The sequence below is a fragment of the Ischnura elegans genome, chromosome 12 (genome assembly GCF_921293095.1).
Source record: "Ischnura elegans chromosome 12, ioIscEleg1.1, whole genome shotgun sequence".
In the NCBI taxonomy this organism is placed as follows: Eukaryota; Metazoa; Arthropoda; class Insecta; order Odonata; family Coenagrionidae; genus Ischnura; species Ischnura elegans.
The window spans coordinates 82256062-82282926 of record NC_060257.1 but is presented as its reverse complement, the minus strand read 5'-3'; the positions used below and the strand labels follow the sequence as shown (position 1 = coordinate 82282926).

General features: G+C 37.6%; 1 protein-coding gene across 1 annotated transcript; it reads right to left on the bottom strand.

Annotated features, from left to right (window-relative positions):
- Window positions 1–6105: 6105 nt before the first annotated feature.
- Window positions 6106–26729, bottom strand: LOC124169761 (guanine nucleotide-binding protein subunit beta-5a). Its single transcript, XM_046548473.1, has 9 exons — window positions 26040–26729; window positions 25436–25572; window positions 15680–15798; window positions 9884–10010; window positions 9567–9710; window positions 8487–8627; window positions 8314–8410; window positions 7580–7746; window positions 6106–7500 (listed from the first exon to the last, which is right to left on the bottom strand). The coding sequence occupies exons 1-9, from the start codon at window positions 26170–26172 to the stop codon at window positions 7489–7491; spliced, it is 1077 nt and encodes a 358-aa protein (XP_046404429.1). The 5' UTR covers window positions 26173–26729; the 3' UTR covers window positions 6106–7488.
- Window positions 26730–26865: the final 136 nt, after the last annotated feature.

The window sequence follows — 26865 nt, the reverse complement described above, 5'->3', positions numbered from 1 at the left end:
TTTTCTCTATATTGGACAGTAATTTGCATTTTATTAAGTAAATTTTGTCTAATCAAACAAATATTCTCATCTCTGTGGCTGGCTTAGACTAGGGGCTACAAATTATGGCCAGCGGGCCACATCCGGCCTGACACACAATTTCATCTGGCCCACCAAACAAATACCTGTATGTTAGCCTTGAAAATATAATTATCGCACAGCTAGCATTGCTGATTTATTCAAAGCTAAGGAATTATTCAGAGTGTGTGAAATATAACTATCGAGCAAATTCGTCCAATGATCATTTGAAATCAATTCTAAAAATTGGCTCATCTAATCTGGAACATGAATTTAATGGAATTTTGAAGCCAAAACTACAGTACCACTAATTTGGTTAAATACAACTAAAGGCACGAATCTATTTAATTTACCCACTAACCATGCTCCACCTCTATACAATTAGTTTTTCCATGGAATGGAGTCAAAAATGCCAATAAAGCATGACACAGAAACCAAAGTTAGGTCATGAAAATGATCATATCAGGATTATTTGCCTCATTTGATTATTGACTTGCGACTCCCCACCTAGAGAGAGAATAATCAAAGCTCTTCCCTGCAATTTGAAGGCGGAAGTCACTGCCTCAAAATAAAAAAACCATCACAAGCCCTCATGGGATTTCATTTTCAAATTAATCACATGAATAAAATAAAATGTCAGGTGAATAGCTCGGGTTGCATACCAGATAGGGAGGTGAAAATCAGGCAAGGAAATCATAGAAACCCGATGCTGGTCAGGGAAATACTTCAGGTGCACAGCATAAAGGTGGAGGTAGCTGTTGAATATGTATATAGGGCATTGCTGAGTTATAGCAGTGAGGTGGGCATTTTGTTTTGTTTGGGTTCCGTTGGAGAGAGGGAAGAAGGCAAAGTGCAACATTTGGTTGACCTGAAGGCCAAGAGGGCTAAGTTAACAACTGAGGAGGCTGTGGTAATCAATGCTAATGATAACCGCAATCAAACAAACGATTGATGCAATAATGGCAAGCTGAAGATTGATTTTTTTTTTGTGATGGCGTTTAATAATCTCAGATTTTCAAGCTAAGACTACTTTGATTTCATTTCATTTTATATTGTTTTTGAATTTCAAATGGAAAATATTACTCTCCCGGAATAAACAAATTTCATTTCACTGCGTGCCTTGCTGGATTTTTCTACAGTCCCCCTTATATACGAGTGCTTTGCCATTGATGTAAAGTCAGGTAAATAAAAAAATGGAAAGTTGGTATGAACCCTGTAGCTTCATTTTTACCTTTCAACATTTATAACAGCATTAGCGTCTTTTAAAATTCATTAGAGGCTACTCAGTAATTTCTTCAATTAAAAATTACACGTGTAAGTTACTACAGTCATGTAACCATCATTCAAGACATCACTCATGAAATGAAAAATTTTGATTAACTTGCAACAAATATCAGACATTGAGACAATTGAACTTGTTTCTAGTGCTGCCCAAAAACTTTGTGGCATCAGCCACTATGACTGATAAATTTGAAAGATTTTGTACAGCCCACACTTTCAGAATCATAGTGCAATTTGCAGGAAAAGGATGACGAAGAACATGAAAATATTACATGAACGTGTAAATGTTAAAGTAACAAGTCAAATTTATTAATAATTACACTAAAGATACAGAGATTAAAAAAATCACTCCACAAGTAGCATGTAAGAAAAATTCACAAAACATAGGTACATGTAAATACTTATCTTCACTGAGGCATATGAAGATATTCTTGTGCATAAGGTAACAAAACCCATTCTATGGAAGTAAATAAAAAACCACTAATTTTTAGGTTGATAAGACAGCCATAGATGCATCTAAGGCATTTCAGGCTAGATTATGAATTCATCTTCATTTTCATAAATTAATTCATTCCTACACACTGCAATACTGTTTTTAAGGTCAATGAAATATCTTATGAATAAATGAGAGGTCACTTCTTGATAAAATTTCACCAGTAAATTTGTAAGTGCAGTGATATACATAGTTTGTAGCACTTAGTGAAGGTTGGATGGCAACACCAATATATTTTTTCTATGATATACTCCCTCAGTAAACAGGATAATTAGATCAACTGTGCATTTAGCATATACATAGTATATTCTGTAAAAAATACTGACAGCATTCCTGTACTAACATAACACTAGGTAAATGAAAGTCAGGCAGAATTGGTTGGGTTTTATGTCCCATGACCCAATCTGTTCTTCATATTTCACTAAAAATTCAAGCTTTACATGATATAATGTCATTTCACTGGAGAAAAATTGTAACCATCAATTAAAAAATTAAAATCTGATCCACACTCTTACAGAGTGAAATACAATTTTTTTTAAATCCTCTGAGCACCCTAAAACTCATTCCAGCTCAGAATACCAGGGATACTGCTAGCTAATAAGGGATCAATTTCAAGTTTAACATTCACTTCTTTAAATATCAATGACGTAAAAATAAACCTTATTCATTATTCTACTTAAATAAGCATTTAACATCAAAATATCCCCCTCAAAACCATTTATACAACTATGGGATATCATTACTGACAGCAATTGGTTTTGAACATAGTTCCAGCCACTCTTCTCAGGTAAAGTAAAGGAATTGGTTAAGCAGAAATAGTCCAGAGACGAGCCACAGATTCAGCACGCAAATTCAGTAAGTGAAATAAGTAAATATGAATTTAATTATATTCTTCCACTCAGATTGCCGCATAATTACAGAAGTCATCACTCCTTTAAATACATACATAATTAGTCAGCTTCCATTACCAGAAAATTCAATTGCATGATGATTTAAATGGAAAAATGAGTGACTGCAACTAAAATACTCTTCAATTGCCAGTGGAATTCTAAGTGGTAGTTAAGTATCATTCTACCGTACAGAGAGTGAAACTAGCAATACATATTATTAATCACTTAACTACCCTAATATTTTACAACTCCTTTGATTCAATGCCAATACTTGTGACACCTCACTTAATGGAATATCTCATGAAAAGCTACTGCAAAATAGATCACTATTAAATAATGAAATCCACAAAGATGTTGACGTGAAATTGGTTTGTGACATTGCATATGATCTGGGAACATAAGATACCAGTTTTGATAATCACATTCATTTCAGGCAAAACACTGAATATCACAGAGAAGAGTCAAGTTTACATGATATCCAAAACCATGAACAATCGACATGAAAAGGGTTAAGTTGTGAAAAAGGCATTATGTACTTCAGAAGCGTTAGCGATGAAATCTCCGAGCGGGTGAAATTAAAAAACTAGTGTTTCCATAGCGGGTAATACCATGAAATGCTCCATGTTTCTCATATTTTTAATCCAAAACTATGCCAAGAGTGAAGTTAAAAATCGTAAGTTTTTTCCAAAAGAATGAAAGAAAAGTTACAAAACAATTCCACTTTGTAATTGAAGTACAAATGCTGATTAATAGAAGTGAGAATGAAAAATAGGTTGTATAAAAATGTATGTGAACTTAATTAGATGAGGATCGCCAAAATTTCTGGCAGCATAAGATGGTATTCACATATAAATCATGCAATAGATGATGTTTGTGTAACTTGGGTGATGAACAAGTGAGTTTTAGACGATCTAAATGTTTAATGGATATGAACATGAGTGTGATGAATGCAACTTAATTGATCATACTACATGAGTATTTATACCTGATAGCTTTAAATCTGAGAAAATAACAGCATTTAACACCATCATGAGAAGAGTCATATCTCAAAAGTGTGTTAATTTTAACTGAGTGATTCCAAATCAATTAAACACTGACTGACCCAACCAATACCATATGCTTCAACTATAAATTCAAGTCTCACTAACTAATTCTTAAACAAAATCTTGATTTAAACTCTCCCATAAATATTGCAAACAACACAAAATATGCATATGGGTGGAATTGGTAGTTTATTGTCGAAGCTACAGGTCTGGAACAAAAAGTAGATACAGCGACTACATTTAAAAACCTGCGGTAATCATATCTAACTGGAGAGCTGAGAAGTGCGTGAAAATAATGAATATGTTTAAGTATTTAAAAAATGTATTCACAAGATGCCGTTAAAATTTATTCAAGGAGTTGGAAGCTACATGTGTTAGGATTAAGAGATAAAAGTTTTGGCCAAATCTGAGAAGGAGTATTCGAGGAAAGTTAAAATGCTGACAACAATACGGAATGGTATTAAATAAATTTAATTGATAATAAATGTCTTAAGCAGAGGCTAAGCTTGAAAATGAGACAAAAGTCATACCTCTGCAAGAACTGAGAACATAAATTTAAGGAATAACAAGATTCGAGGCATATATTCTGCAAAACAACGTTGAGAAGTTAAATTATTAATTTAAAAAAAGTTGCTTTCTTTGTGAAACAGTCTCAACCATTTAGTTCGACATGAGTGTCCGCTTGGAAGAAATTACGTTTAAAATTGGTGAGCCTAAGGATAAATTGTTTGTTGGGTTGCGATGGGATGGTGTTGGGGGGGGGGGGAAGATAAGGCTGCCGATGTTCATAAAAAAAACAAAAGCAATAAAAGATAGTGAATGAATTTGAAGTCATGAAACGGATATAGAAGATGAAATAAGTAAGGAGATGTCTATTATGTAATAGGTATTCAAGAGGATGATGATGGAAGAAAATATGAATTAGATTATTGCATATTCATACAAAATGCATAACATTATTGCATTTTCATCATAGGAACACAGAGGAGAACTTTTAATCCGTCCATTTTTTGGTTAAGCACAGAATAAATCTCTTAAATTCATGATTTTCATCCTATTCTAAGAAATATTTCGGTGTTCCGTGGGTCACCACCTACTCTCGTGAAAACACCAATCAATGACATAACAGAGGGATCGATTTTTATCAGAAAGATGAGAAAGAAAGAATTCACAAGATTTAGAGAGGAACACACATTATAATTATTATACAAAAGAATTCATAAAAAATTGTTTTTGAATAAATTAATAGTGATATGAACTGATGAGAATGATCATTCACTCAAAAGAGCCATTTTTTATGCAAGCAATGACATCATATATTTTTATAAAATCATAATCTATGCAACAGATCATCCATTTTTGCTGATCAGTAATGAATTATTACGAAACAACAGTAATTCAGTATTTTTAATTACAATAAATGCCTATTTTCAATAAAATTTTCATCGCCAGATAAATTATACATAAATAAGAATACATAGTTAGGTTTGAGGACTTAAAAACAGTCACAAACAAGTTCCAAATTAACCATTAAATGCATGCCTTTCATTCATGGGCAAAAACGCACAACATATATGATAACAGAAATGTATTTCATGCAGATGTTCATCTAGAACAGGTGTGCCCAGTGGCGCCGACTCCATGGGGCCAGAGGGGGCCCGAGCCCCCTCAAAAATACGTTATGGGTGTGAGGAAAAAATGTGTCAGGCTTGTCGCCTTTCCCTGGAGTGTCCAGATATCGAGATTCGAATAATCAGGGTTCTATTTTTGATCGTATGACTATTCTAAAATGCTTAAAAAACTTAAAACTCACTACTTATAAAATTTCCTGGGGCAAGATCCCCAGTTTGGGCCCCCCAATATATTTTGTAAGTCGGCATCCTTGGGTGTGCCCAACGTATGGTCTGCGGTGCTTTACTCCATGTGACCCTGCCTTACATACATTTTCATATACGTATGTATTCGTGCATTGGGGGGAACATGAACACGCACTAAAATTGATCTTGATATGAAGTGAGACCTACAGTTGAAAAAAGGTTGGAAACCAGTGATCTAGAATAACGGGCGCACCCAGGATCAAAACTAGCAGGGGGCAAGCCGGGGTCGTTCAAGTCGTAGCACAGAAAAGGTTATGGAAACCAATATTTCAAGAAAATTATAACAGCATTTCATTAGTTTTTAAAATTATTTGCTCAAATTAAAAATTTTTATTTTAATCACGTTTTCCACTAATATCACTTTTCTTAGATTAAAAAAAAAAATTATCAAAACTTTCGTTTTGAACTAAATTTACTATTTTGCTTCTGCCCCCTGCTGGGTATGCCCATTTTTAGAATGTCAATGTATGAATAATAAGGGGAGCAATTTTCAAAGTAGATTAAACTTTATGACGGCCTCACAAAACAGCAAATTAGCATTTAAAATAAAGCAATTGAGATCACAAAGTATTTTAAGGAATCAAGAGAGAAAAAAATTGTAACTTCATGTTGAATTTGAGGGCACACTACAGAAAAACTGAAAATAGTTAAATAACACGCTCAAGGAATGGATTCTCATAGAAAATGATGCAAATTAAAGATCTTGTAAGTTTAGCCCAAATATATAGACATAGTATTGCTACTTGGACACAAAAATGCAATGGTTAATGATAACTATTTGGGAAATACATTAATGACAATTAATGTCAATCATTCAAAAAAGGTCCTCTATCAAAATTCTATATTGTGCATCTTGTGCAACTATGACTTGATCAGAAATGGCTATTGAAAAGTGAATGCCAACGTTAAATGTCAGAAAAGAAAAAATTTGCTTCCATTTTTGTACTTACAATGAGCCTCATGATATGAACTAGAGCATGTGTACATCACTCAAGAGTACTTCAACAGTGATTCAAAACTTGGAAGCAACGTACAATGCTTACAGTACATGTCGGGAAGATGGCACTAATGAAGCAATCCCCAATTGTGGCTCATCATGCCGCATTACTGGGAAATAGATCAGCACAACTCACACCTCCAAATATCAGCTCACATTTGCATGTCAAAGTCTTAAAACTAATAAAACATTCAAAAACTTTGGTATTAAACATTTAGGTCTTAAATGCACCATAAATCACCAAAGCATGCCCAAATTAGACTAGTATTGTACAAACCAGCAACTCAATGCAAGACCACTGGTTCTGTGAGGTTATGCAATGAAATTTTGATTTTGGTGTCTTGAAATAAGGCATTGGAAGTTGTGCAACGTGAACTTCTACCACTGATCATAGGAAAAATAAATTTCATCTAACTATCAAATCTAATTCTCATATTGCAACAATACGTGGGCAAAAACAAGAAACTGCAGCTTCATTAAGCTGTTTTGAGGGCACTCTACAATCATAGCACCCTTGTGTGATATAGCCCTGATTAGATAGGTTGTCGATTGAAATTCATCATTTTTCAAGGTAAATTAAATGCTGAGTTAATACATAATTGGAATACATAGAGTATGTACACCCAACATACATATATCTTTCTCTTCTTTGGCAGTTTGATCCCATGTAAACAGTCACGTCAACTGGGTTATTTACACTTATAATATTCCCATTTTTGGTCTTGTACTTTTTCACATCCCTACTTGTATAGAGACAGTAACAGCAATATATATATATATTTAGAATCACATGGCAAAGAAAAGACTCTGTTGCCCATCATAACATGAGATGTTATTTTCAAGAGTTGAATTAAGCCCACACCTGTAATAATAAAAACAAGATCGAATCAGTACAAGTGAGAAAGTAATTCAACTTCGTCTAATCACATTTTCGCACATACCCGCAAGGTATAATCCCAGCTTCCAGTTGACAAAGCAGTTCCATCGGGTGAAACTTTAAGGCATGAAACCCTATTCTCATGGCCATAGAGCATAGTCACCCTCACGCACTTTAATGTGTCCCAAACGTTCACCGTATAGTCGTTATACCCCGCAAACAATAATCTACCTGTAATTCAATAGGTTTTCATGTTCTAAGTCACAAAAGAGTGTGAAAGGAAAGTAAACATGCATTATATAATCAGTAAGATTACTTTCGAAACAGTAAAAGTTAAGCTCAAGTCACAGAGAATGAAATGTGGTTTTCCATATTTCAGTGTCAATGGGCACAAACTTACTAAGAAATGAAATGAAATAATCAGATTTTGGGATGAAAAAGTTAAAAAGAAACCATTAAAAGAAAGTATCACAATATAGCAAGTTGTGACCCATCACAAAAGCATACCTTTAAGTGGGGAAATTACAATTTAAAGAAAGCAGACTACGTGCGATAGTATATTTAAGTATCTCAAATGACAAACGTGAAATGCAGAGAACTGGAGGATCATGTTTTGAGTCTAGTTCAAGTGAGATGGCATTTTAATAATTCTTTAAATAAAAAAATTGACTTTCTGGCAATAAATCGGTGAACTTCATCACAGTGATATAAGTTTATAATGCGACAAGGAAATAGGCTACCTAGTGCAAAATCTTCCACAAAAATTAAGTAAAGAAAGCATTTCGAGTCAATACTTACCGCTTACAGAGAAATCTACAGAGTTAACACCAAATATTATGCTTTCTTTGGTGTAAACGGCAACTTCTCGATCAGCACGAAGATCAAAAAGTCTACACTAAAATTTTAAGAGACAAGAACATTAGGATAATACTTTTAATGAATACGCTCAAGAAAAATAATATTTTACTTACAGTGGAATCATCAGACCCAGTGGCAATTGCATCCCCGCTGGGATAAAACTTGACGGTGTTAATATCCGACTCATGGCCTTCAAATGATTGTACACATTGGCCTGTCCTCATATCCCATATCAATGCCATTTTATCACAGCTCTAAGAATGAAAACATAGATTTAATTGTTTAAAAAATAAGTATGTTTAGCCACAAAACAATGACACATTTACACATTACCCAACAGGCTGCCTCAATAGACATCTAAAGAACAGAGTTAAAATAAAAAGCATTGAATTTGAAAGACAATCAAGAATATTTTAAGTATACCTGGACTAGCCACGGTGATAACTTAATGGAGTCACCCACAATGCACAAATTGTGAGAAAAATCCACAGAGAAATGAATCATTCACCTTGATTGGGATTCGAACCCTCATCCCTCAACTTCTGGCCGAGTGCTTTAGTCCGTTAAGCTACTGAGGCGTCTTTCTCCCCTGTGGAAATTTGAGGGCAACTCCGAGCAAGGTGGCATGGACTGCTGAGCATATGATGTGACAAGCTGTCCAAGTCGTGTGCAATGCATTACAGCTGGAGAGCGAAGTCCAAACTTTGAACACTAAGAGGTGTTCGTTCTTGACTATTTGAAGTATACTCGGACTAACCACAGTGATAAAGTGTGTGTTCAAAGTTCGGGCTTAGCTCTCCGGCTGTGGCAAAGTGTGCACGATTTGGACTGCTTGTCACATCACATGCTGAGCAGTCCATACCACCTTGCCCGGTGTAGTCCAATCATTTCTTAAGGGAAGAATGATGCCTCTGTAGCTCAACTCGCTAAACCACTAGCAGGATACTGGGGGATCTGGGTTCAAATCCCAATCAAGGAAAATAATATTTTCTCTGTGGAATTTTCACACGACAATCAAGAATTTGGAATACTTAGGAAGCACATATGTGACAGGAAATGAATATTTTAATTACAGTATAATCATTCAAACATGTTTTTACGTATGTATTCTCCAATTTTCCAATCAGATAAAAGAAATTATGTACCAAAATTGAACTAAAGGCTTTCAAGTGGCAAATTCAGTATGTACTTACACCAGAAACAAATGTGTTGCCTGTTTCTGAAGGAGCAAGATCTACTGCCATCACGTCACCACTATGACCATGAAAACTTTGAAGCATCTGCCCAGATTCGACATCCCAAAGGGCACAAGTTGAGTCTCCACTACCCGTCAGTATCTACAATGGATAATTATTGTAAATAAAAATAGAGCAGAATACTGTTATTCCTTTTCCTATTAATTTGATTCTCGAGAGAAGAGAGATACACAAACATGCATGTTAGCTAATTTACTCAATTCTCCACTTAATTAGATCATAGAACATATAATTCCTTGAAAAAGTGTAATTACCTGCTGATCTGAATTAGGGAATGTGCAACAAGACGTGTAGCTTGTATGCGTACCAACAGTCTTCTTCTTGGTGGAGACATCTTCCTCAAGGCTCAAGGGATACACCGTAACCTTATTATCAAGTCCCCTTAAATGGAAATGAACGCTTTGTAACAACAGAAAATGCTGGACACACAATCAACTAACAAAAAACTACCTTTAAATGATAAAATACCTTTTACAGACAAAAATATCAGGTTTAATTGGACAAATAACGGAACGGTGATCCTTAAAAATAAGAAATAATTTTTCTAACATCACTTTCAAATTTTTGCTCAAAAGCTTCCTGAACTTTCACACATATTTCTTCCAACTAGCACCTAATGATCACTTAGGTGGCAGTGATAATTACATTTCCAAACTAGGCCAATAATAGTTCTCGCAAAATATCATGTCGCTGTGCAGCAGGCAATCCTGGGATTTTGCTATGGAACTCTCCAAATGCTTGTGATCAGTAGAGGAAGGTTGTTTTGTGTGGAGCGTTAAACTGATGAACCCTTCGTGATTGTTACTAACACTCCCACAACAAGAAAGGAGTGATTCACCACTACCTGCCTTCTATCTACTGTCTTATCACACAGCAACAGCACAAGGCCTGAAATTCTTCCCTAGTTGTAAATATGGTCTGGTATGATTGGGGGCCCTTGCCTGGGGTTCATGATGAGGCCCCCCTTACCCTTGGGAAAACACTGGGGTCCTCCCTTGGAAAATTTAGGACATTTCATGCCCAGAAATGGAATGAAACCGTGCTGAAATAAAATAAAAACTTCAAAAATAGCCTTTTCAAAAAAACCCTTTCAAAAAAGCATTAAGTTCTTTTATCATCTGACGCCTTTATTTTATTTTTTTATATAATCTTATCATGCAGAGTAAGTCGTAAATAAAGCAACCAATGAAAATGTAGAATTTTATAATTGCAAAAATATTTTGGTTCGAGTAATCTGGGTCTTTCTTTTACTACACCTTTCATATACGCATCACGATAGACGTGAGTGTTGTGGGGGTCCCCTAAGCTCAGGGCTCTCGGCCAGCAATCGCTGACCAGCCCATCTGGCCACACCACCCCTGGTTGTAAGGGTAGGTCTTGGCAATGGATGATTTCGTCACTTGCCTATTACCCTTGCATGTGTGCGCTTCGTGCCTCGGTCTTCTTCATTTCCACGTGTACTTAGGTGCATTTGTATTTCTCTCACAACGGCCATTACCGAATTTCAACATTTTTCTTAAGCAGTTTGATTGTTTGAGCTGTAACTTTATGAAAGAGATTTATTATTAAAATTAAAAAGAAGAACTTTGTGCGTTCACATGAATATTTATTTACACGGCCATGGTTTCCTTTTATTATTTATTTACACGACCACATCCTTTTATACCAGGCTAGGAGGGGGAGGGAGGAAAGATACCGTATAAGCTTGTGTAAGAGGCGCACACGTGTAAGAGGCGCACCCCTATTTTGAGGATCGAAGCTATAAAGAAAAATAATTTTGCGACTTTTTTTATCCTATCGTGCGGTGTTGCAGACGTATGCCTGGAATTTCGACAGTTATCGAAATGTCCTCTTTCAGTACTATTTGAAAAAGGAAATTTTGATAACTGCGGCGGCATAAGAGGGAGTAGAAAGAGTTCCGATCCTCTCTTTGCATACGCCATCGCTCTACGTTGCTTGTCCTACGCACGAACAATTTTGTTTAAAAGCTCTCGCAGGAGTATTGCAATAGAATTGCAGCCGTGGAAAATTTTAAGGCAAAACACGACAGGCAAATGGCATGAGCTTTCCCAAGAGATTGAACAACAATCGGGGCAATCTCAGCGCCGTAGGTTAATAACCACGTCGTAGATTTAAGGCCCCTTGCACACACACCGATTTTGGACGGCCGGTAAAATATCGGCCGTCCACATTCCAATGGTGAACAATGGGAGAGCATTGGAGCTTGCACACATACCGACCACACGCCGGCACCGGCAAAATGCCGGTTAGCTGCCGGCTATTGTCACTGTGGATCGCCGGCGCCGGCTCAAAAACTTAGCAACGTATCGTTTGACCGGTAAAAATCCGGCGTGTGTGCAAGCATCGCTTCGCCGGTAAAATATCGGCTTATATTTTACCGGCCGTCCAAAATCGGTGTGTGTGCAAGGGGCCTAACGGAACTACACTCGGCTCTCCATCAGCTAATGCCTCTGCCGTTTTTTTCCTTTCCGAGACTCCACAGGAAAATATCAAGTTACAGGGGAACAATGGAAACGTGTTTCATCCCTACCCCATTCCACCAACTGACCTTTTTCGGTCTACCAGGTTCAATTCCCCGAGTTTCTGGAGGTCAAATGCTACGTGAGTCACCTTCTGAGCTCGAAGATATCTCGATATATTTCAGCAATTGTATGACACGCACGAGGTTCTAAAAAGAATTAGACCTAACGCGACGTATATCTTACAGCATTTAAGTTTTTTGAGCTCTAATTGATTGACACAAAGATTTATAGCTAAAATAAGGCTACTAATATTCAGCATAGTCCAAACAGCACAATTTCGGAAGAAACAAGCGTAGCATAAGCGCATTCAAACAAGACGAGACGGACTGGAAACTCAGGCAACGCAAACTGCGTATATCACATTGCTGCGCCTTCGCCCCTTCGCTTTAAAGGCAACGACGTCACATGCAAGATCGGACGTGTTCTTCCCTTTCTCCTTCGCTCGTAGCTTTAAATACGAAGGGGAGGGAGCCCTCTTCCCCTCGACCTCTCCTTCAGCGCTCTTCACTTATAAGCATTTCCGATTTCTTCTATCCACCATTAAGTCCAACAGTGAGCACACTCGTTCGAATGTTTTCAACCGCAGGTTTTGACACCAATATTACTATATGCAGTATAAATGCCGCGGGATGCCCACTCGCGGCAATAAATTTAGCGCGCGCTCCGGAGCGAATCACCCCGCGCGATCTTTTCAATGTTCACCTCTGGGGTACCGACGTGACGGCGCGATGCTTGCAAAAAATTCAAACAGGAGCATTTTAAAAATACGTCACTAAGGGAGAAACTCCCCTTCCTGCTGCTTGATTTTGACCCAGGGTTTCAGATGACTGACTCACGCTGAAAACCAAGGCCACTCAGTTCCCCTTGAACTTGCAACCGGTGAAGGGGAGGGGGGAAGATAAGAAGTTTGTGTAAGAGGCGCACCCCCATTTTCGGCTGCAACATCTGGGGAAAAAGGTGCGCCTCTTACACGAGCTTATACGGTACTTCTCTGGCAAATCATGGAGGTCATAGGTACATATTTAAAAAAACACTATTAAATTTCAATGGCGAGGACAGATATCTCCTTCACAGCAACTGGAAAATACTCAGCCAAGAGATGGCTAACCAGAGAACAATGCCCAGCCAGCCTACAATATACAGGGTGGAGAAATATTTTGTTTTGAAACTTTAACCATGAATAGCTGATGCCAATTGGAGCCAAAATTAATTATGATGTTTATGTCGAAAACGCACCATTTTTTATACTGTAAAACTTCTATGTAGTAAACCTCCTTACATCATAAACCTCCATACTTCATACCATCCCTACGGTCCCGTCAGATTTACATGTAAATTTATAGGCATTTTTACCTCTCTGTAGTGATTTACATGTAAATTTATAGGCATATTTTAACTCTATGCAGTGAACCTCTTTATCTCGTAAAACCTCCACTTATCATACCAAGGAGACACCCCCGAGACAGCCTAACTACCTCTGCAAATTGTATTGAGGCAACTAGAGACTATTAATGCAGCCGCGATTACATACATGGAATGACATTTCCAGCAATAAATGTTTCACCCTTATTTTTTTCTTATACACCTTTAATATGCTGTAATTTTCACGTTAAATTGGTTATGGCCATTTTGTTCCACATGAGAGCACATCTAACAGTTAATAAGAAAAAAGGTATCCAACTATCCTAATAATTTAAGTGACTGTTGAATTAAGAGAGATCACATTGTTTTCTCTTGAATCATGGTAAAAATCATGTGATAGTGTTTGCTTTCTGTAATTATTTAGTAATAAATACATGTTCACTAATTCATGCATGTTTGATTAAACACATAAATATTAGGGTTTAAAAGACAGTAGTGCCCTTCATTTCCCAAGGATATGAAAAAATGGTACCTATCACTGAAACCTCTCTATAGTGAACCTCCATACATCAAATTGCCCAAATTTTGGTCCCTTCCATTACGATGTAAAGAGGTTTTACTGTACTACAGTAACTTTGAGCCAAGCACTCTGATTAGCCGTGAGTTTGCCCTGCTGCTGGATGCACTGGACAACTCATTACTTCGACTGCCGGAGATCGCGATGTATCCAAGATATCTGGCAACAAGGCGAAATCACAGCTAATTGGAGTGCTTGGTTCAAAGTTTCTGTGGCTTAAAAATGGTGCGTTTACAACCTAAACATCAAAAGTAATTTTGGTTCCTATTGGCATCAGCTATCCAGGGTTAAAATTTTATAATTTTTCTCCACCTGTTTAAGCAAGGCAGAAACCTCATGCCAAAACCTTTGACCTGAAGATTCTGGCAGGATAGCCAGCAAAAACTGTTGTCCAACAAGCCAACTGAAGCAGAAGAAAACCTGAGAAAAATGCTGAAATCAAACTATCCCCACAGAAATCTTTGTTCTAATGTTACATGATAAGATTTATCAGCCTTTTCAACACTAATGCTTAGTTGTTGGGCAGATGAAATGGGTCAGTTAAAGATATTATGAATACATTAGACAAGATTAGTTCAAAAAAGATCCATCAAGGTGGACATTTGCCACATGCAATGGCCCAACTCCACAGTGCCAACAAATTAGTAAGTAATGGAAACAGGAAATCTGCTGAATCCACGGTAGTTGAGGAAACCACTTTTTTTAAACCATGACAAGGAGAGGAAAGAACATCTACCACAAAAGAAGATAGTACCTCTACCTAATGCATGCAACACCCAAGGTATAGGGAAGGAGTTCATAATAGAGAAACAGATTACGAGGGAAATGAATGGTTCTTTAAGAAAAAGTTAACATTTACCCTGACGTGAAAGAGAGTATGACTTAAGGCCATTACACATATAAAAATGATCTTGCACATGGGCATTTGCATGATCATGCAAATGAAAATCATTCACTGTGCAAATTAGTGAATACGGCAAATTCTCCGCGGTTCATATCATCATGCGAATGAAATTAGGCTATGCTCCAATTGTGCTTGCACCAAACAAGACGCAGGGTCCATCTCGCACAACATCGCAACCTCACAATTTTCCACTCACATTTTGCAATTTTGAGAGCACATTCATCTCAGTAATGGCCAGAGCATTTAGTACATGTATGCTTTCAAAGAATCCAAATTCCCAAATATTAATTCTCGAGGAGTGACCATTCCATAACCCCAGATGGGATTTTTAATGAAGAAATTTCATTAAGATTGCATCAGTAGTTTGCATAATTTTTAATCTTACACCTAAATTCAGGAAAAATAAAGCAACACTTACCACAGGAGTTACCTCATCACTAAAAAAATAATAACCATAAAAATTATACCCCAACCGCATCATTATGCACCGCCATCTACATAAGAAACAATGAGCATGCAACAGGAGTGTAAACAAATAATTGTAACGGAAAATATTCACGACTAAAACTACTCATAAAAAGAGAAATAAGAATGAAAGAAACCAAGAAGATGAAAAAACAAAAACCGTAAATTCCAAAGCCTTCAGAAGCCTTTGATGACATACCCACAAGCAACTAAATTCCCTGATGGAGCATAAGCACAGGCCATCACCCAGGTGGTAGGCATAGTGACTGCATGCTCCTTGTTGGTAGTGAAAGCATCCCATATGATCATCTTTCCATCCTGAGAATCAATAATAATTGTATTCACTTGTCTTAGGGCTGGAACATCAAATGGAATATAAAACACTAAAAAATCATGAAACAGATAAATTTTAAAATTGATAGTTTGAGAGTTAACTTTGTGAAAGCGATTCATTATGAAAAATGAAAAAGAAGAACTTTGTGCTTTTACATTAATATTTATTCTCACATTTACACGACCATGGTTTCAATTTTAGACGTCATCATCAGGTGAACTCTACAGAGGTCCATCACATCAATTTACACCAGGCAGGGGGGTTCAGGTGAGAGTTGCACCTGCCATACACTCCCTAAAGGGAGCCTCCTCCCCCTAACTTCTTTCTACCGTATGACCAAGTTCTTTCCCCCTCCCTCATTTCTGTTGACCAATCCGTTCAACCTAGCTACCTTCCACCCTCCCCCTCCTAGCCTGGAATAAAAGGATGTGATGGACTTCTGTAGAGTTCACCTGATGATGACGTCCAATGTTGAAACCATGATCATGTAAATGTGTGGATAAATATTCATGTGGGGGTTCGGGTTGGTGTGGTGGCTAGAGTGTTGGCTTCCCACCTGGTGGGCCCGGGTTCAAATCCCGGCAGCGGCAGAGAATTTTTAGAGACTGCCCGATCCCTGCTTGAGTGTTGAGTGGAGGACATTTCAAGCGCAACACTCCGTCCGTCGGATGGGACGTTAAGCCGTGGTCCCCTTGGCACCTTTCGTTAAGAGCAGGCTAATGCCGACGCCGGGTTTCTCTCCACCCTTCCTTCCATACCCTTCCCTCATGGCGCATATGACCTCAGCTGTCGGTCGCCTCTTCCAAATACCATTCCAACATTCATGTGAAAGCACAAAGTTTATTCTTTTTCATTTTTCAAGATGAAGTTTAGTTGTTAAAATCCGTAGGTTATGGAAGACATATTAAGCAGTTATATATATACTAAGTAAACTTAAAATTACATGTTAACTTAGTTCCCATAGTAGTAAATTGTAAATCAGAACATTGCTTACTTATAATACACAGCATGTAAAAAGTATGCAGCAACAAACATGGAGTGAAAAGTTGACGGTGAAACATTTGAGGTGAAATTCGGCATAAAAAAATCATTTAGCCTGGGCAGGATTCGCATCTGGATCTCGTGATTGCCATTCAGGTAATCTACCAGTTACACTACCAAGGCATCTTCTTTAACAGACAACGGCTTAGAAAGCTCGTCCTTGAGCTCCTGTGCCACAATGTGGGCTTCAGCCACCAACACCTTGTTAGGCAAGACCAGACTGACAAGGAGACTTTGCGTAAGTGATGTCAAGAAAGAAAATGAAACTTCTTTATTTGAAAGTAGACACTTAGATAGGAATACTCTTGAAGGGTTTTGTCCATATACGCCCGGGTTTGAGAGAAAAAAGCATTAAAAAATTTAGAAATAGGGTCACGTTGAATTTAATTAAAAATTTATGCCCATTGTTTCAAGGCTGATTTGGCCTTTTGGTAGTGTACCGCATTTTTGTTTTAAAAGACCAGGGTTCGAGACACAGAAAGAGTAAATTTTTTCCAGTCTGCCACCTTCTCCATTTTTTGCAATCTGTTCCATCTTCTTCAGATTTGTTGATTTCAGACGTTTTACATTTTTTTTACTTGTTGGCTTCTTGAGAATAAGCCCTAAATTGGCATATATGTCGCTAGCTAACCCTTGCTTCGAATTATTCTTTCCATTGCCAATATTCATCCAAGCAAGAGAGATAAACGTGTGGTGCTCGCATCGAAGTGAAGGGAAATCATTTCCAAAGCAAAAGATCAATTGGAAGAAGGGTATATGTATTCATTTACAAGTTCACTCAAACCCTTCCACTTCAATTTCTTTTCTGAAAACCATGCTCCTATCCTCCGTTTATTTTTTCTGTGGTTCTCTTCAAATGGTATGGTCGTTAATGAAATCATATTTTGTAGTTTGTATAATCAATGTATAACAGTGAAATAAAAAGTGATTATTATTTCATTTTTAAAGTACAGTAGATTCCGTTTAATGGGTCCACTGGTTACTTGGGGCAGCCGCTTAATTGGGGCAGATCTTGAAGAACAGAACCCAATAGAAGAATATCCCAGAGTATTCTCCACTTAATTGGAGCAGCGGCTTAATTGGGGCAAAGTGCAGAAGTCCCAATTAACTGGAATCTACTGTATCTAGTTGAATAATTTGAGAACACAGCTATCTCTACTTGTATGAAATCATTTTACTACTGCCAATGCATCGTACTTCATGAAATTAAAGAGTTCTTTACGTACATTATGGATGTTTTAACAACATTAAACTTTCAAAATATTTATATGTATTGTTCCCTGCTAAAGTTATGAAAATCTGATGATAAGCTACATTCCTCACTGCGCCATTTGGCATCGAAAGTTCATGACAAGCTAGACTCTTCATTGCGTGATTTGGGATTGAAAATCCATGCAGCTAGACTCATCATTTCAGTGCAAGAGGTTAAGATAAATCTCACGCAAGACATTATTTAAGTGTTAGACAACACTTATAGTGGTGTTTTAAACTTTAAAGACGTACCACTGAGCTGTTCTAAGAGTTAATAATACCAGGATTATTCGAGTAATTAAGTGTACGTCAAAATTAAAAACAAGAGGCCTATCAGGATGATAGCAAAGGACTTGATGAATCAGACACCTTACAATATCCGAGCAATAAAAAGGATCTTAAAGGAACACACCATAAACTTAACGGTGGTGCAAACAATTCAAACAGAAAGAAGTCGTAAAAGAGACGAGCAATGAGTGCTGATAAATAGGCTCAGTTTTTAAAGAAGATGATGATGCAAAGCAAATGTAAAATTGAATAAGAGGCAGAAAAAATATGAGTAAGAGCATTAAAATATAAATTTCTAACTAAAGCCTATCTAGTTGTGTAAAACACCAAGGTTATTTACAACTCATATTCAACGTAAATATAAAAAATCTTGTTTATTATCACTTATATGATAATATTATGTCCAATATTCAACTAATTCCTTATATATAAAGACAATACCTAAAGTAATGTCAGCCGCGTATGTTAGAATTTTGTGAGACACAAAATTTTATTCCTATTAGACGTTTTTTATCTAAAAATACTAAGCCCCTATGACAACCCTGAGAGCACAGGAAAAATTGTAGGAATATAAAATCTGTCTATTATGAGTCTACAGGTAACTTAATCAATGGAAGTTTGATGTAGACCTTGAATATACACGATGTGTGCTTCGGTAGCATAATTGCATATGTTGCAGGATACGGTTCACAAGGAAACTTTGTTTGGTTGTTATCAAAATTGCCATAAATTCATTTTAGCTTGAAAAGCCACATATTACTACTAGATTAGCAGTACTATACGGATATTAAAAAAAAAAAATATTTTATGCCTACATTTGGTATAACCTTTGACCTAAATAATACGTTACCAGTAGACCAAAAAAGAGCGACATTGGCCCCCTCTAGAGTAGACCATATGTAGACGTTTACATTTGGTACACGGGAAACCATTAGGTTTGCTGTATGCCAGATATAGGCGTCTACATTTGCTTTAGATTAGGTATAATGCTAACTTTGTGCTCTCAGGTAACAATACAAGCAGTGGCGCAGCGAGGGGGGGGTTTCGGGGGATAAAATCCCCCCTAGAGCTCAGAGAAATTTTTAAGTTTAATCCATTTTACTAAATTAGATTGATATTACTAATAGAATAGCATAAGGATTAATAAAATATCCCTCAGAAAGCCGTAAAACTAACCATTTTGAACCATTTATGTTATAATTCCGCAATTTACTAATCTTGCACCTACTGCTTATCCTGGTGAGTATACCATATCCCCCACACCCCGGAATTAGCTGCACCTAAACCTCTCCCAGCCTTAATTCCTAACTGCGCCCCTGAATACAAGGTCAATTCAAATTTATTCTGACAAAAATACAAGAACTAAACAAAATTTAAGGTAAATAAATCTAGGCCATGTGTTACACTGAATTTTAAGGCTCCAACCCACTGGGTATTTACCAGGGTGCCTCTTTTTGCCACTTTATTATAAGGGTGACTTGTGGTACCCTAAATCTTGCCAACTCACAAAGGGATTTGACTCAAAAATTTAATCGATTCTTACTTACTTGCAACTTGATGTTACCATAGTTGGTCACAGAATTAAAGGAAAAATATAAAAAGGAATAATTTTAATTTGGCTACACGGCTTAAACTGTCTCCTAAACTTCTCCTTCTCTTTGAAAATTTTCAACCATTACGTTTTTGGTATCGATCAGAGTCAGATCCAGAGAGGGGCTTTGCACCCCCCTAGGGGTATCAAATTTACAAAAGATCAAATGGGAATTTTGTTCAGTTGTCGAATAAACAGGAGAAGAGAGCCCCAAGAAACCCTTTGTATTCTGTATACCGTAAGTTGCTGCACGGGCCTGCGAAGTACTTGAGCCACAAGCAAAGGAGGGGAGGAAAGGACCGACAAAAAAAACTGTATGGGACCGACACAGGTAGCTGGTGGGTCCGTTCGCCCGTCTCTTTCCTCCCCCCGACGAAGGCAACTAGCACCTCTAATAGAAGTATTAACTTTTTTTACTTTCCCATAATATCTCAATCTAAATAGCATATTTGTGAGGTACTAAAAAAGCTAAGAAGAATGATATAAAACATGAGGTATTTCGATCATAAATAATGAAATGGTCGAAAGTTATTTTTTAACCGTTATACTGTGTGTTTTGTTTTAACTTTCGACTATTTTGTTATTTATGATCGAAATACCTCATGTTTTATATCATTCTTCTTAGCTTTTTTTCAATACTTAACAAATATGCTTTTTAGATTGAGATATTATGAGAAAGCAAAAAAAGTTAATAATTCTATTAGAGGTGCCAGTTGCCTTCAGGGGGGAGGAAAAGGAGGGGCAAACGGACCCGCCAGCTACCTGTGTTGGTCCTTTCCTTCCCTCCTTTGCTCGTGGCTCAGGTACTTTGCGGACCCGTGCGCCAACTTACGGCATACACACTATAGATGCACACGAATTTTATTTCGAACCACTCAAGCGTATTGCTTTCAGAAGTCGTCTACAATGCATCTTTTCAGACAAATCAACAAGATGGGTGCCCGATCCGCCTCACCACCAAACTAGTGTAGAGGCAAATGAAGTGAGTCAAATGGAGCAAGCAAAGTCGATCTGTTGCTATTGGCTCCTAGTATGTACTGCCTGAGTTCGATTTCCAAGATATTAGTGGGAGCAATTTAAAACAGAACAGGAAAAGTTGAGGTTCATCAATTTTTGCAGGAGTGAATGGTTGACACGGTCAAATTCTTCGTTCAAATCGAAGAGGACCATAATGGTTGCCATCCTACGATCCATTGCACATCAGATATCGTGAGTAACTTTAAGCAATGCGGATTGCGTACTGAACAAGGGCGCTTTGGGGTGATTGCAGGCTCATGATGGGCCACTCCTTACACGGAGATAAAGGGGTGGTCCCCCGGAAAATACATAATTTTACATAATAATAATGAATTCAAAAATAAAAAATTATCGTTTTCTTTTCCGTTAAACATCCACCCGGTATATGGTGACATTAAAATGGAAAAACAATAGTGAAAGGACCAGTTAAAAACCGTTAAAGGCCTTGCGTGGTCATAAAACGCCCCTTTCCGCATAACCCTCCTCGGCGAGGATTGAAAAGGGAGGGTAGGGACAAAGAGCATAGGTTGTTACCTTTCCCAGAAACTGTTTATTTCTCTCTCTCTTTCGCATGCCGACTTAATCTCTTAACAATACAATATACAGACTATAAGTGTTGTCACAAGCCTCAAAATAGGGTAGTTTCCTTCATCAAAGAAAACGATAGGCATTGATTGCGATTCGTTACCCACCATTAGTGTATTCATAATACACAAATTATTTGGTTTTTGAAATACCGGTTTAGACGAATGGCAAGGGTCAAATTTTATCCTTATTTGAAAAAGGCCAGATTGGCGCCCATGCGATTCCACTCCGCGTGACGTCACAGGGACCTAGTTTCTACACGAGAGGATAGGAGTTATACATCGTCTGAGGTTACCAATGCATGCATGAGGCACAGAGCTCAGGGAAACATGTCTTAATAATCACCTATTAAAACTGGCTAAGGTCGGAAAGTTTTCTTCGTTTGATAAGGTATTAATAAACCTTTTTTAAGCCAAGCGCTACCATTCAGCAAGGTACTCAGCTATCCGCTAGCATCCTGCGTCCTATCAGCGCTCAGAGCCTCGATCAAGGTCACTTCACAAGGAGAGAGGGGGAACCAGAAATGCGTCGCACGGACTTTCCTACATACGCGTAGCGTTTTTGCGCGCTTGAAATTTTTCACTTTTCATTTAATCGCAAAAAATAGATATCGTCATTTAAAAATCTAAAAGCGCGAAATACGTACTCCAGGAGTAATAATCTTTCGATTAAGGCAATAAAAAAATAATAGGAAACCACCCTATTCTCAAAATTTTTTGTAACCACCTGGACCACCACAGCTGCTGGGAGATTACCCCTCAGTAAGGGCCCCCACCTTGCCACCCCCCCCCCCCCCCAGTGCCAAGTGAAAACTATGATGACATTTGGGGGAGCACCTTGAGTCAACTTAAGTCATAGTGACTGCTCTTGCCACTTTTAGGTAAAAAATCAAAACTTTCTGCAAAATAAATTCCTAAAAATATTCATAGGTGGATAAACCAATGAATAGAATGAATGAATGAATATAGACTGTGGAAAATAATTCAACCAATATCATGAAGAGTCCAATTTCACCAGTGATCCAGGATTATAAGAGGTTTAACTAATATTGGGATCCATTACAATTTGCACACCACCACTTGACAAATCAGATTCATGATACTTCTTCAACAGTTGGGCCCGAGGCCCTGATTGAGATCTTTGAAGAGCTGATATACCTCAGACAAGCATATTTTTACCCTCACAAAAGCAAAATTGAAGTTAACAAAAGTGATCTGGTAATTTAAGAGCTGAAAACTAGAAGAACTGATTAAGAACTGATTAAGAAACTACATTATTGATCAATGGCAGATTCAGAGTGGGGCTACAGCCCCCCCCCCCCCTGGGATATCCCATTTCTACTAGATAAAATGGTAATATTGTTCAGATCCCCACTACTGTTGGGGGATTACTCACTCCCCCCAGACCCTCCACCCAACCCCCCTCTGTTCATATCCATGGATCCGCCACTGATATTGATGATATTAAAAATAAACTCGGTGACATCTCGCAGATCTCATCTCAGTCTCAACCTTCACAGTTCAGACAAGCAGAGGCAAAACCAGGAAGTTTTCAGGAAAGGGATTTCATTGATAGAATGAAATTTAAAGCTTTTGTGAACACCTTCATGATACGCTTTGAAGCTTGATATTACCTTGAAAGGATTAAGATTAAAAATTTTCACTCAAAGTTTTAAATTTTACCCTCAAGAAGTGGATGCTATTCCTGAGAATCTTTGTCATCATCACAACACATTCCTTTGCAGTTATTATGATTAAGCATAACACATTTTAATAACTGCGTGGCTTAAGAAAAATAAGGCAGGAATAGACAAATGCCCAGGGAACTCCGAACGAAACATTATCAGACGTACTTACAGATTTCTTCTATTATGTCACATTTCATCCCCTGCCAACAGGTTTCCAATAGGGTGGTTTCCCATTATTTTTTTTTTTTCCCTTAATCAAAAGATTATTACTCCTGGAGTACATACTTCACGCTTTTAGATTTATAAATGACAATATCTATTTTTCGCGATTAAATGAAAAGTGAAAATTTTCAAGCGCGCGAAAACGCGACGCTCAAGTATGAATGCCGGGAAACATCTCCGTACGTCGTATTTCTGGTTCCCCCTCCCGCCCGGTGAGGTGACCTTGAGGCGAGGCTTAGCGCTGATACGTCGCAGGCTGCCAGCGGGTAGCTGAGTACCTTGCTGAATGGTAGCGCTTGGCTTAAAAAAGGTTTATTAATACCTTATCAAACGAAGAAAACTTTCCGACCTTAGCCAGTTTTAATAGGTGATTATTAAGACATGTTTCCCTGAGCTCTGTGCCTCATGCATGCATTGGTAACCTCAGACGATGTATAACTCCTATCCTCTCGTGTAGAAACTAGATCCCTGTGACGTCACGTGGAGTTGAATCGCATGGGCGCCAATCTGGCCTTTTTCAAATGAGGATAAAGTTTGACCCTTGCCATTCGTCTAAACCGGTATTTCAAAAACCAAATAATTTGTGTATCATGAATACACTAATGGTGGGTAACGAATCGCAATCAATGCCTTTCGTTTTCTTTGATGAAGGAAACTACCCTATTCATCTTCATAGTAGAAACCTTCCCAAATCTTTCTTTTTGACACCCATTCTCTCCACTGAAATTTTAGGCATCATTAAATCCCTTAGCAATTTCTCTTCAATAGGGCCCAATGCCATTCAGCAACCCATTTAAAATATCTCCGCACAAGTGATGGCATTACCTCTGGCTAAAATTGTGAATCTATTCTTTCACTATGGTATTTTCCCCTCTGCAATGAAACAAGCAACATAACTATCCCAAAGAAGGTTCTGATTCAGAATAGTGACAATAGATCCATTGATTTTCTCCACATTTTTTAATTGAGAAAGTTAACACAACTTTCAGTCATCAGTTCCCTTTGTTTCTGCCACAAATTTCAGGGAGTTATAACCCATTCGCTGCTGTGTGCATATCTTTTCTTTCTCCCTGTAGTGCACCGTGAATGAATTTTCCCTTTTCCATATCCTCACTCTTTTCAGGAATGACAATCTTATCCTCAGACAATTAGTGAGTCAATTTTTTTAGATAAGAATCTCTTTTCCTCGGAAGTAGTAGAGTGTAATGTCCCATGTAGGTACTATGCCCCTCACTTTTCTGCTGCATGCGGCAATTAGCTTTCTGGAGAGCAAGCTGTAGTGAAATGGCTGAACCCCCCTTAGCTACGTTGAGCAACAGTTTACTTCTCAAGTGAACATAAAATGAAGTATGTATATCCTCTTGAAAATGAGCTGAGCAGGTCAAAACCAGGGGTTACTTCAGAAAAATTACGAGGTGAATTTAACAAAGTTCATTTTTACCATCAACTCTTTCTTCCATCAAGTCAGCTCATATACTTAAGATAATTATTCATTTGAGAAATGTTTGATACCTTTGGGAGGCATTTCGTTCTCAAAATCTAATCCACTTATACATTAATTGACAAAAAGGAACATTTTTTTTATTTCTATCCTTATCATCACTCAGATAAAACTAAGTGGTGTATAGTTCCACAAGGTCACATTACACGTGTAAGCAGTGGGTATACATTTCATATTTCTTCAGTAATGTGAGCCTGGGTGGATCATCACTCATGCCATAATGATATGTAGGAGCTATGAACATGTCAATAGTGTCACACTCTGTTCATGCATCTGCCAGCTAATCTTGACTGTCCATTGTTTTTCTGGAACTTCTTCCGGTTCCTTAAGGCCAGTCGTTTTACAGTGCAAATTCCATAAATTAAGGCACAGGATTAAAAATACCCCGTTACAGATAATATGCCAAAATTATTTCAGAGGACCAGTAAAAATGTTTACCTGGGACGATGAAACTATATGCCTTTTATCTTGAGACCAATCTGAGCAAAGGACTTTAGCCTGATGCCCTTTCAGTATTCTTCGAGGTTTTATGTTTAGTGTAGCAATGCCTTCCAGTCTGTCAGCAACTGTCGATACTATAGTGGGTACAAAAGTTCGCATTCTTAGTTTGATTTATAACATAAATACGAATGATGACAGAAATGAAAAGGTCATAAAGGTACTCCGAAGTGTCATCCTTATTTCATGCAGTTTCATGAGGGCACTACTCTTCCAAGACAAGGGTTTTGAGCAATGAGCAAGCAAGACCAGTCTACGATCATATTTCATCACTACCACTTGATTCTTTCCGAAAAGTGCGAAGAAATCAATAACTAATATCATGCATAACCATCTACAAGTAAACATGAGTCCAAAGCTTCTAATCTTTAAAAAAGAACGTCTTTAACAAAAACAGACGAGATGAATTTCGGATGTCTCGTCATATTCTGACCAGATACTATTAACCTAATTAAACAAACAGTGACACTGCAAGTTAAAAAATATTTGGATGAAAATTGTAAGCTAAAATATATTGTGAGGATGCAATTTCTTCAGCACTTACAAGGGACGTCGTTCAACTTCTGCCTTTCCTCTTCCAGCTTAGCCTTTAACGTTTCCGCCTCTTTCGTTAGAGTTTCAATGCTATCAACCGGATTGTCTCCGGTTTTAGACACACCTCCACCATCTGAAGCCATTATACAAGTTTGGGCTATATATAAGAAATCTAACCAAATGCCTAACGTAGCTGATCCTGTGCCAAACGGACGTCAATTCGATAACTTCAACCACTTCAACGCAAGAAAGTCCTGCGCATACTCCCAAAGAGCCCAAAGCACCCAAAGAACCATGGAAGTTGGGGATTCCGGCGGTACTTTCAAATCAAGTCATATATCTTGATTTATTCTCTCAGACGAATCGTATGGAAGTGATTATAAAGATGATGAAGAATTTCTTCGCTTGAGGACTATGAATTCATAAAATTTCTGAATTAAAACTGCGAAGTTCGAGGTAATTTTCTCCGGATCGTCCGAATTTGTTTTGGCCCCATCCGGAACTTCAATTCATTACTCCGTAAAAGTTCGCCATAATTTGTGGAAAACAAAAATTAATGAAATTACAGCAATGAACATCTCCCTCTTCCATTATTGCTACAGATCCCTATGTGAATAACTAATCTGTGGCAAACAAGCCACTGATAGCAGTATCTCTTCGCTTAAACGAATTACGCAATTACACGAGGTATCCAATAAAATTGGGTCACGCACTGATAAAAAAGATATCAATACTTAAATGATATCCCGACGAACTTTATGAGGTCAACTGATTCGATCAAGGCTTGAAAGTGGAAAAACGAAATTGTCAGTCTCACGCGCAGGTTCTTACGTAAC

Coding starts and splice junctions, on each gene's coding strand:
- LOC124169761 (XM_046548473.1), bottom strand. CDS start 26,172: ATGGCTTCAGATGGTGGAGGTGTGTCTAAAACCGGAGACAATCCGGTT. Junction 15,799..25,435: donor ATATAGTTTCATCGTCCCAG/GTAAACATTTTT, acceptor ATTGATTCTCAG/GATGGAAAGATGATCATATG. Junction 8,411..8,486: donor CTGGGTCTGATGATTCCACT/GTAAGTAAAATA, acceptor TTAAAATTTTAG/TGTAGACTTTTTGATCTTCG.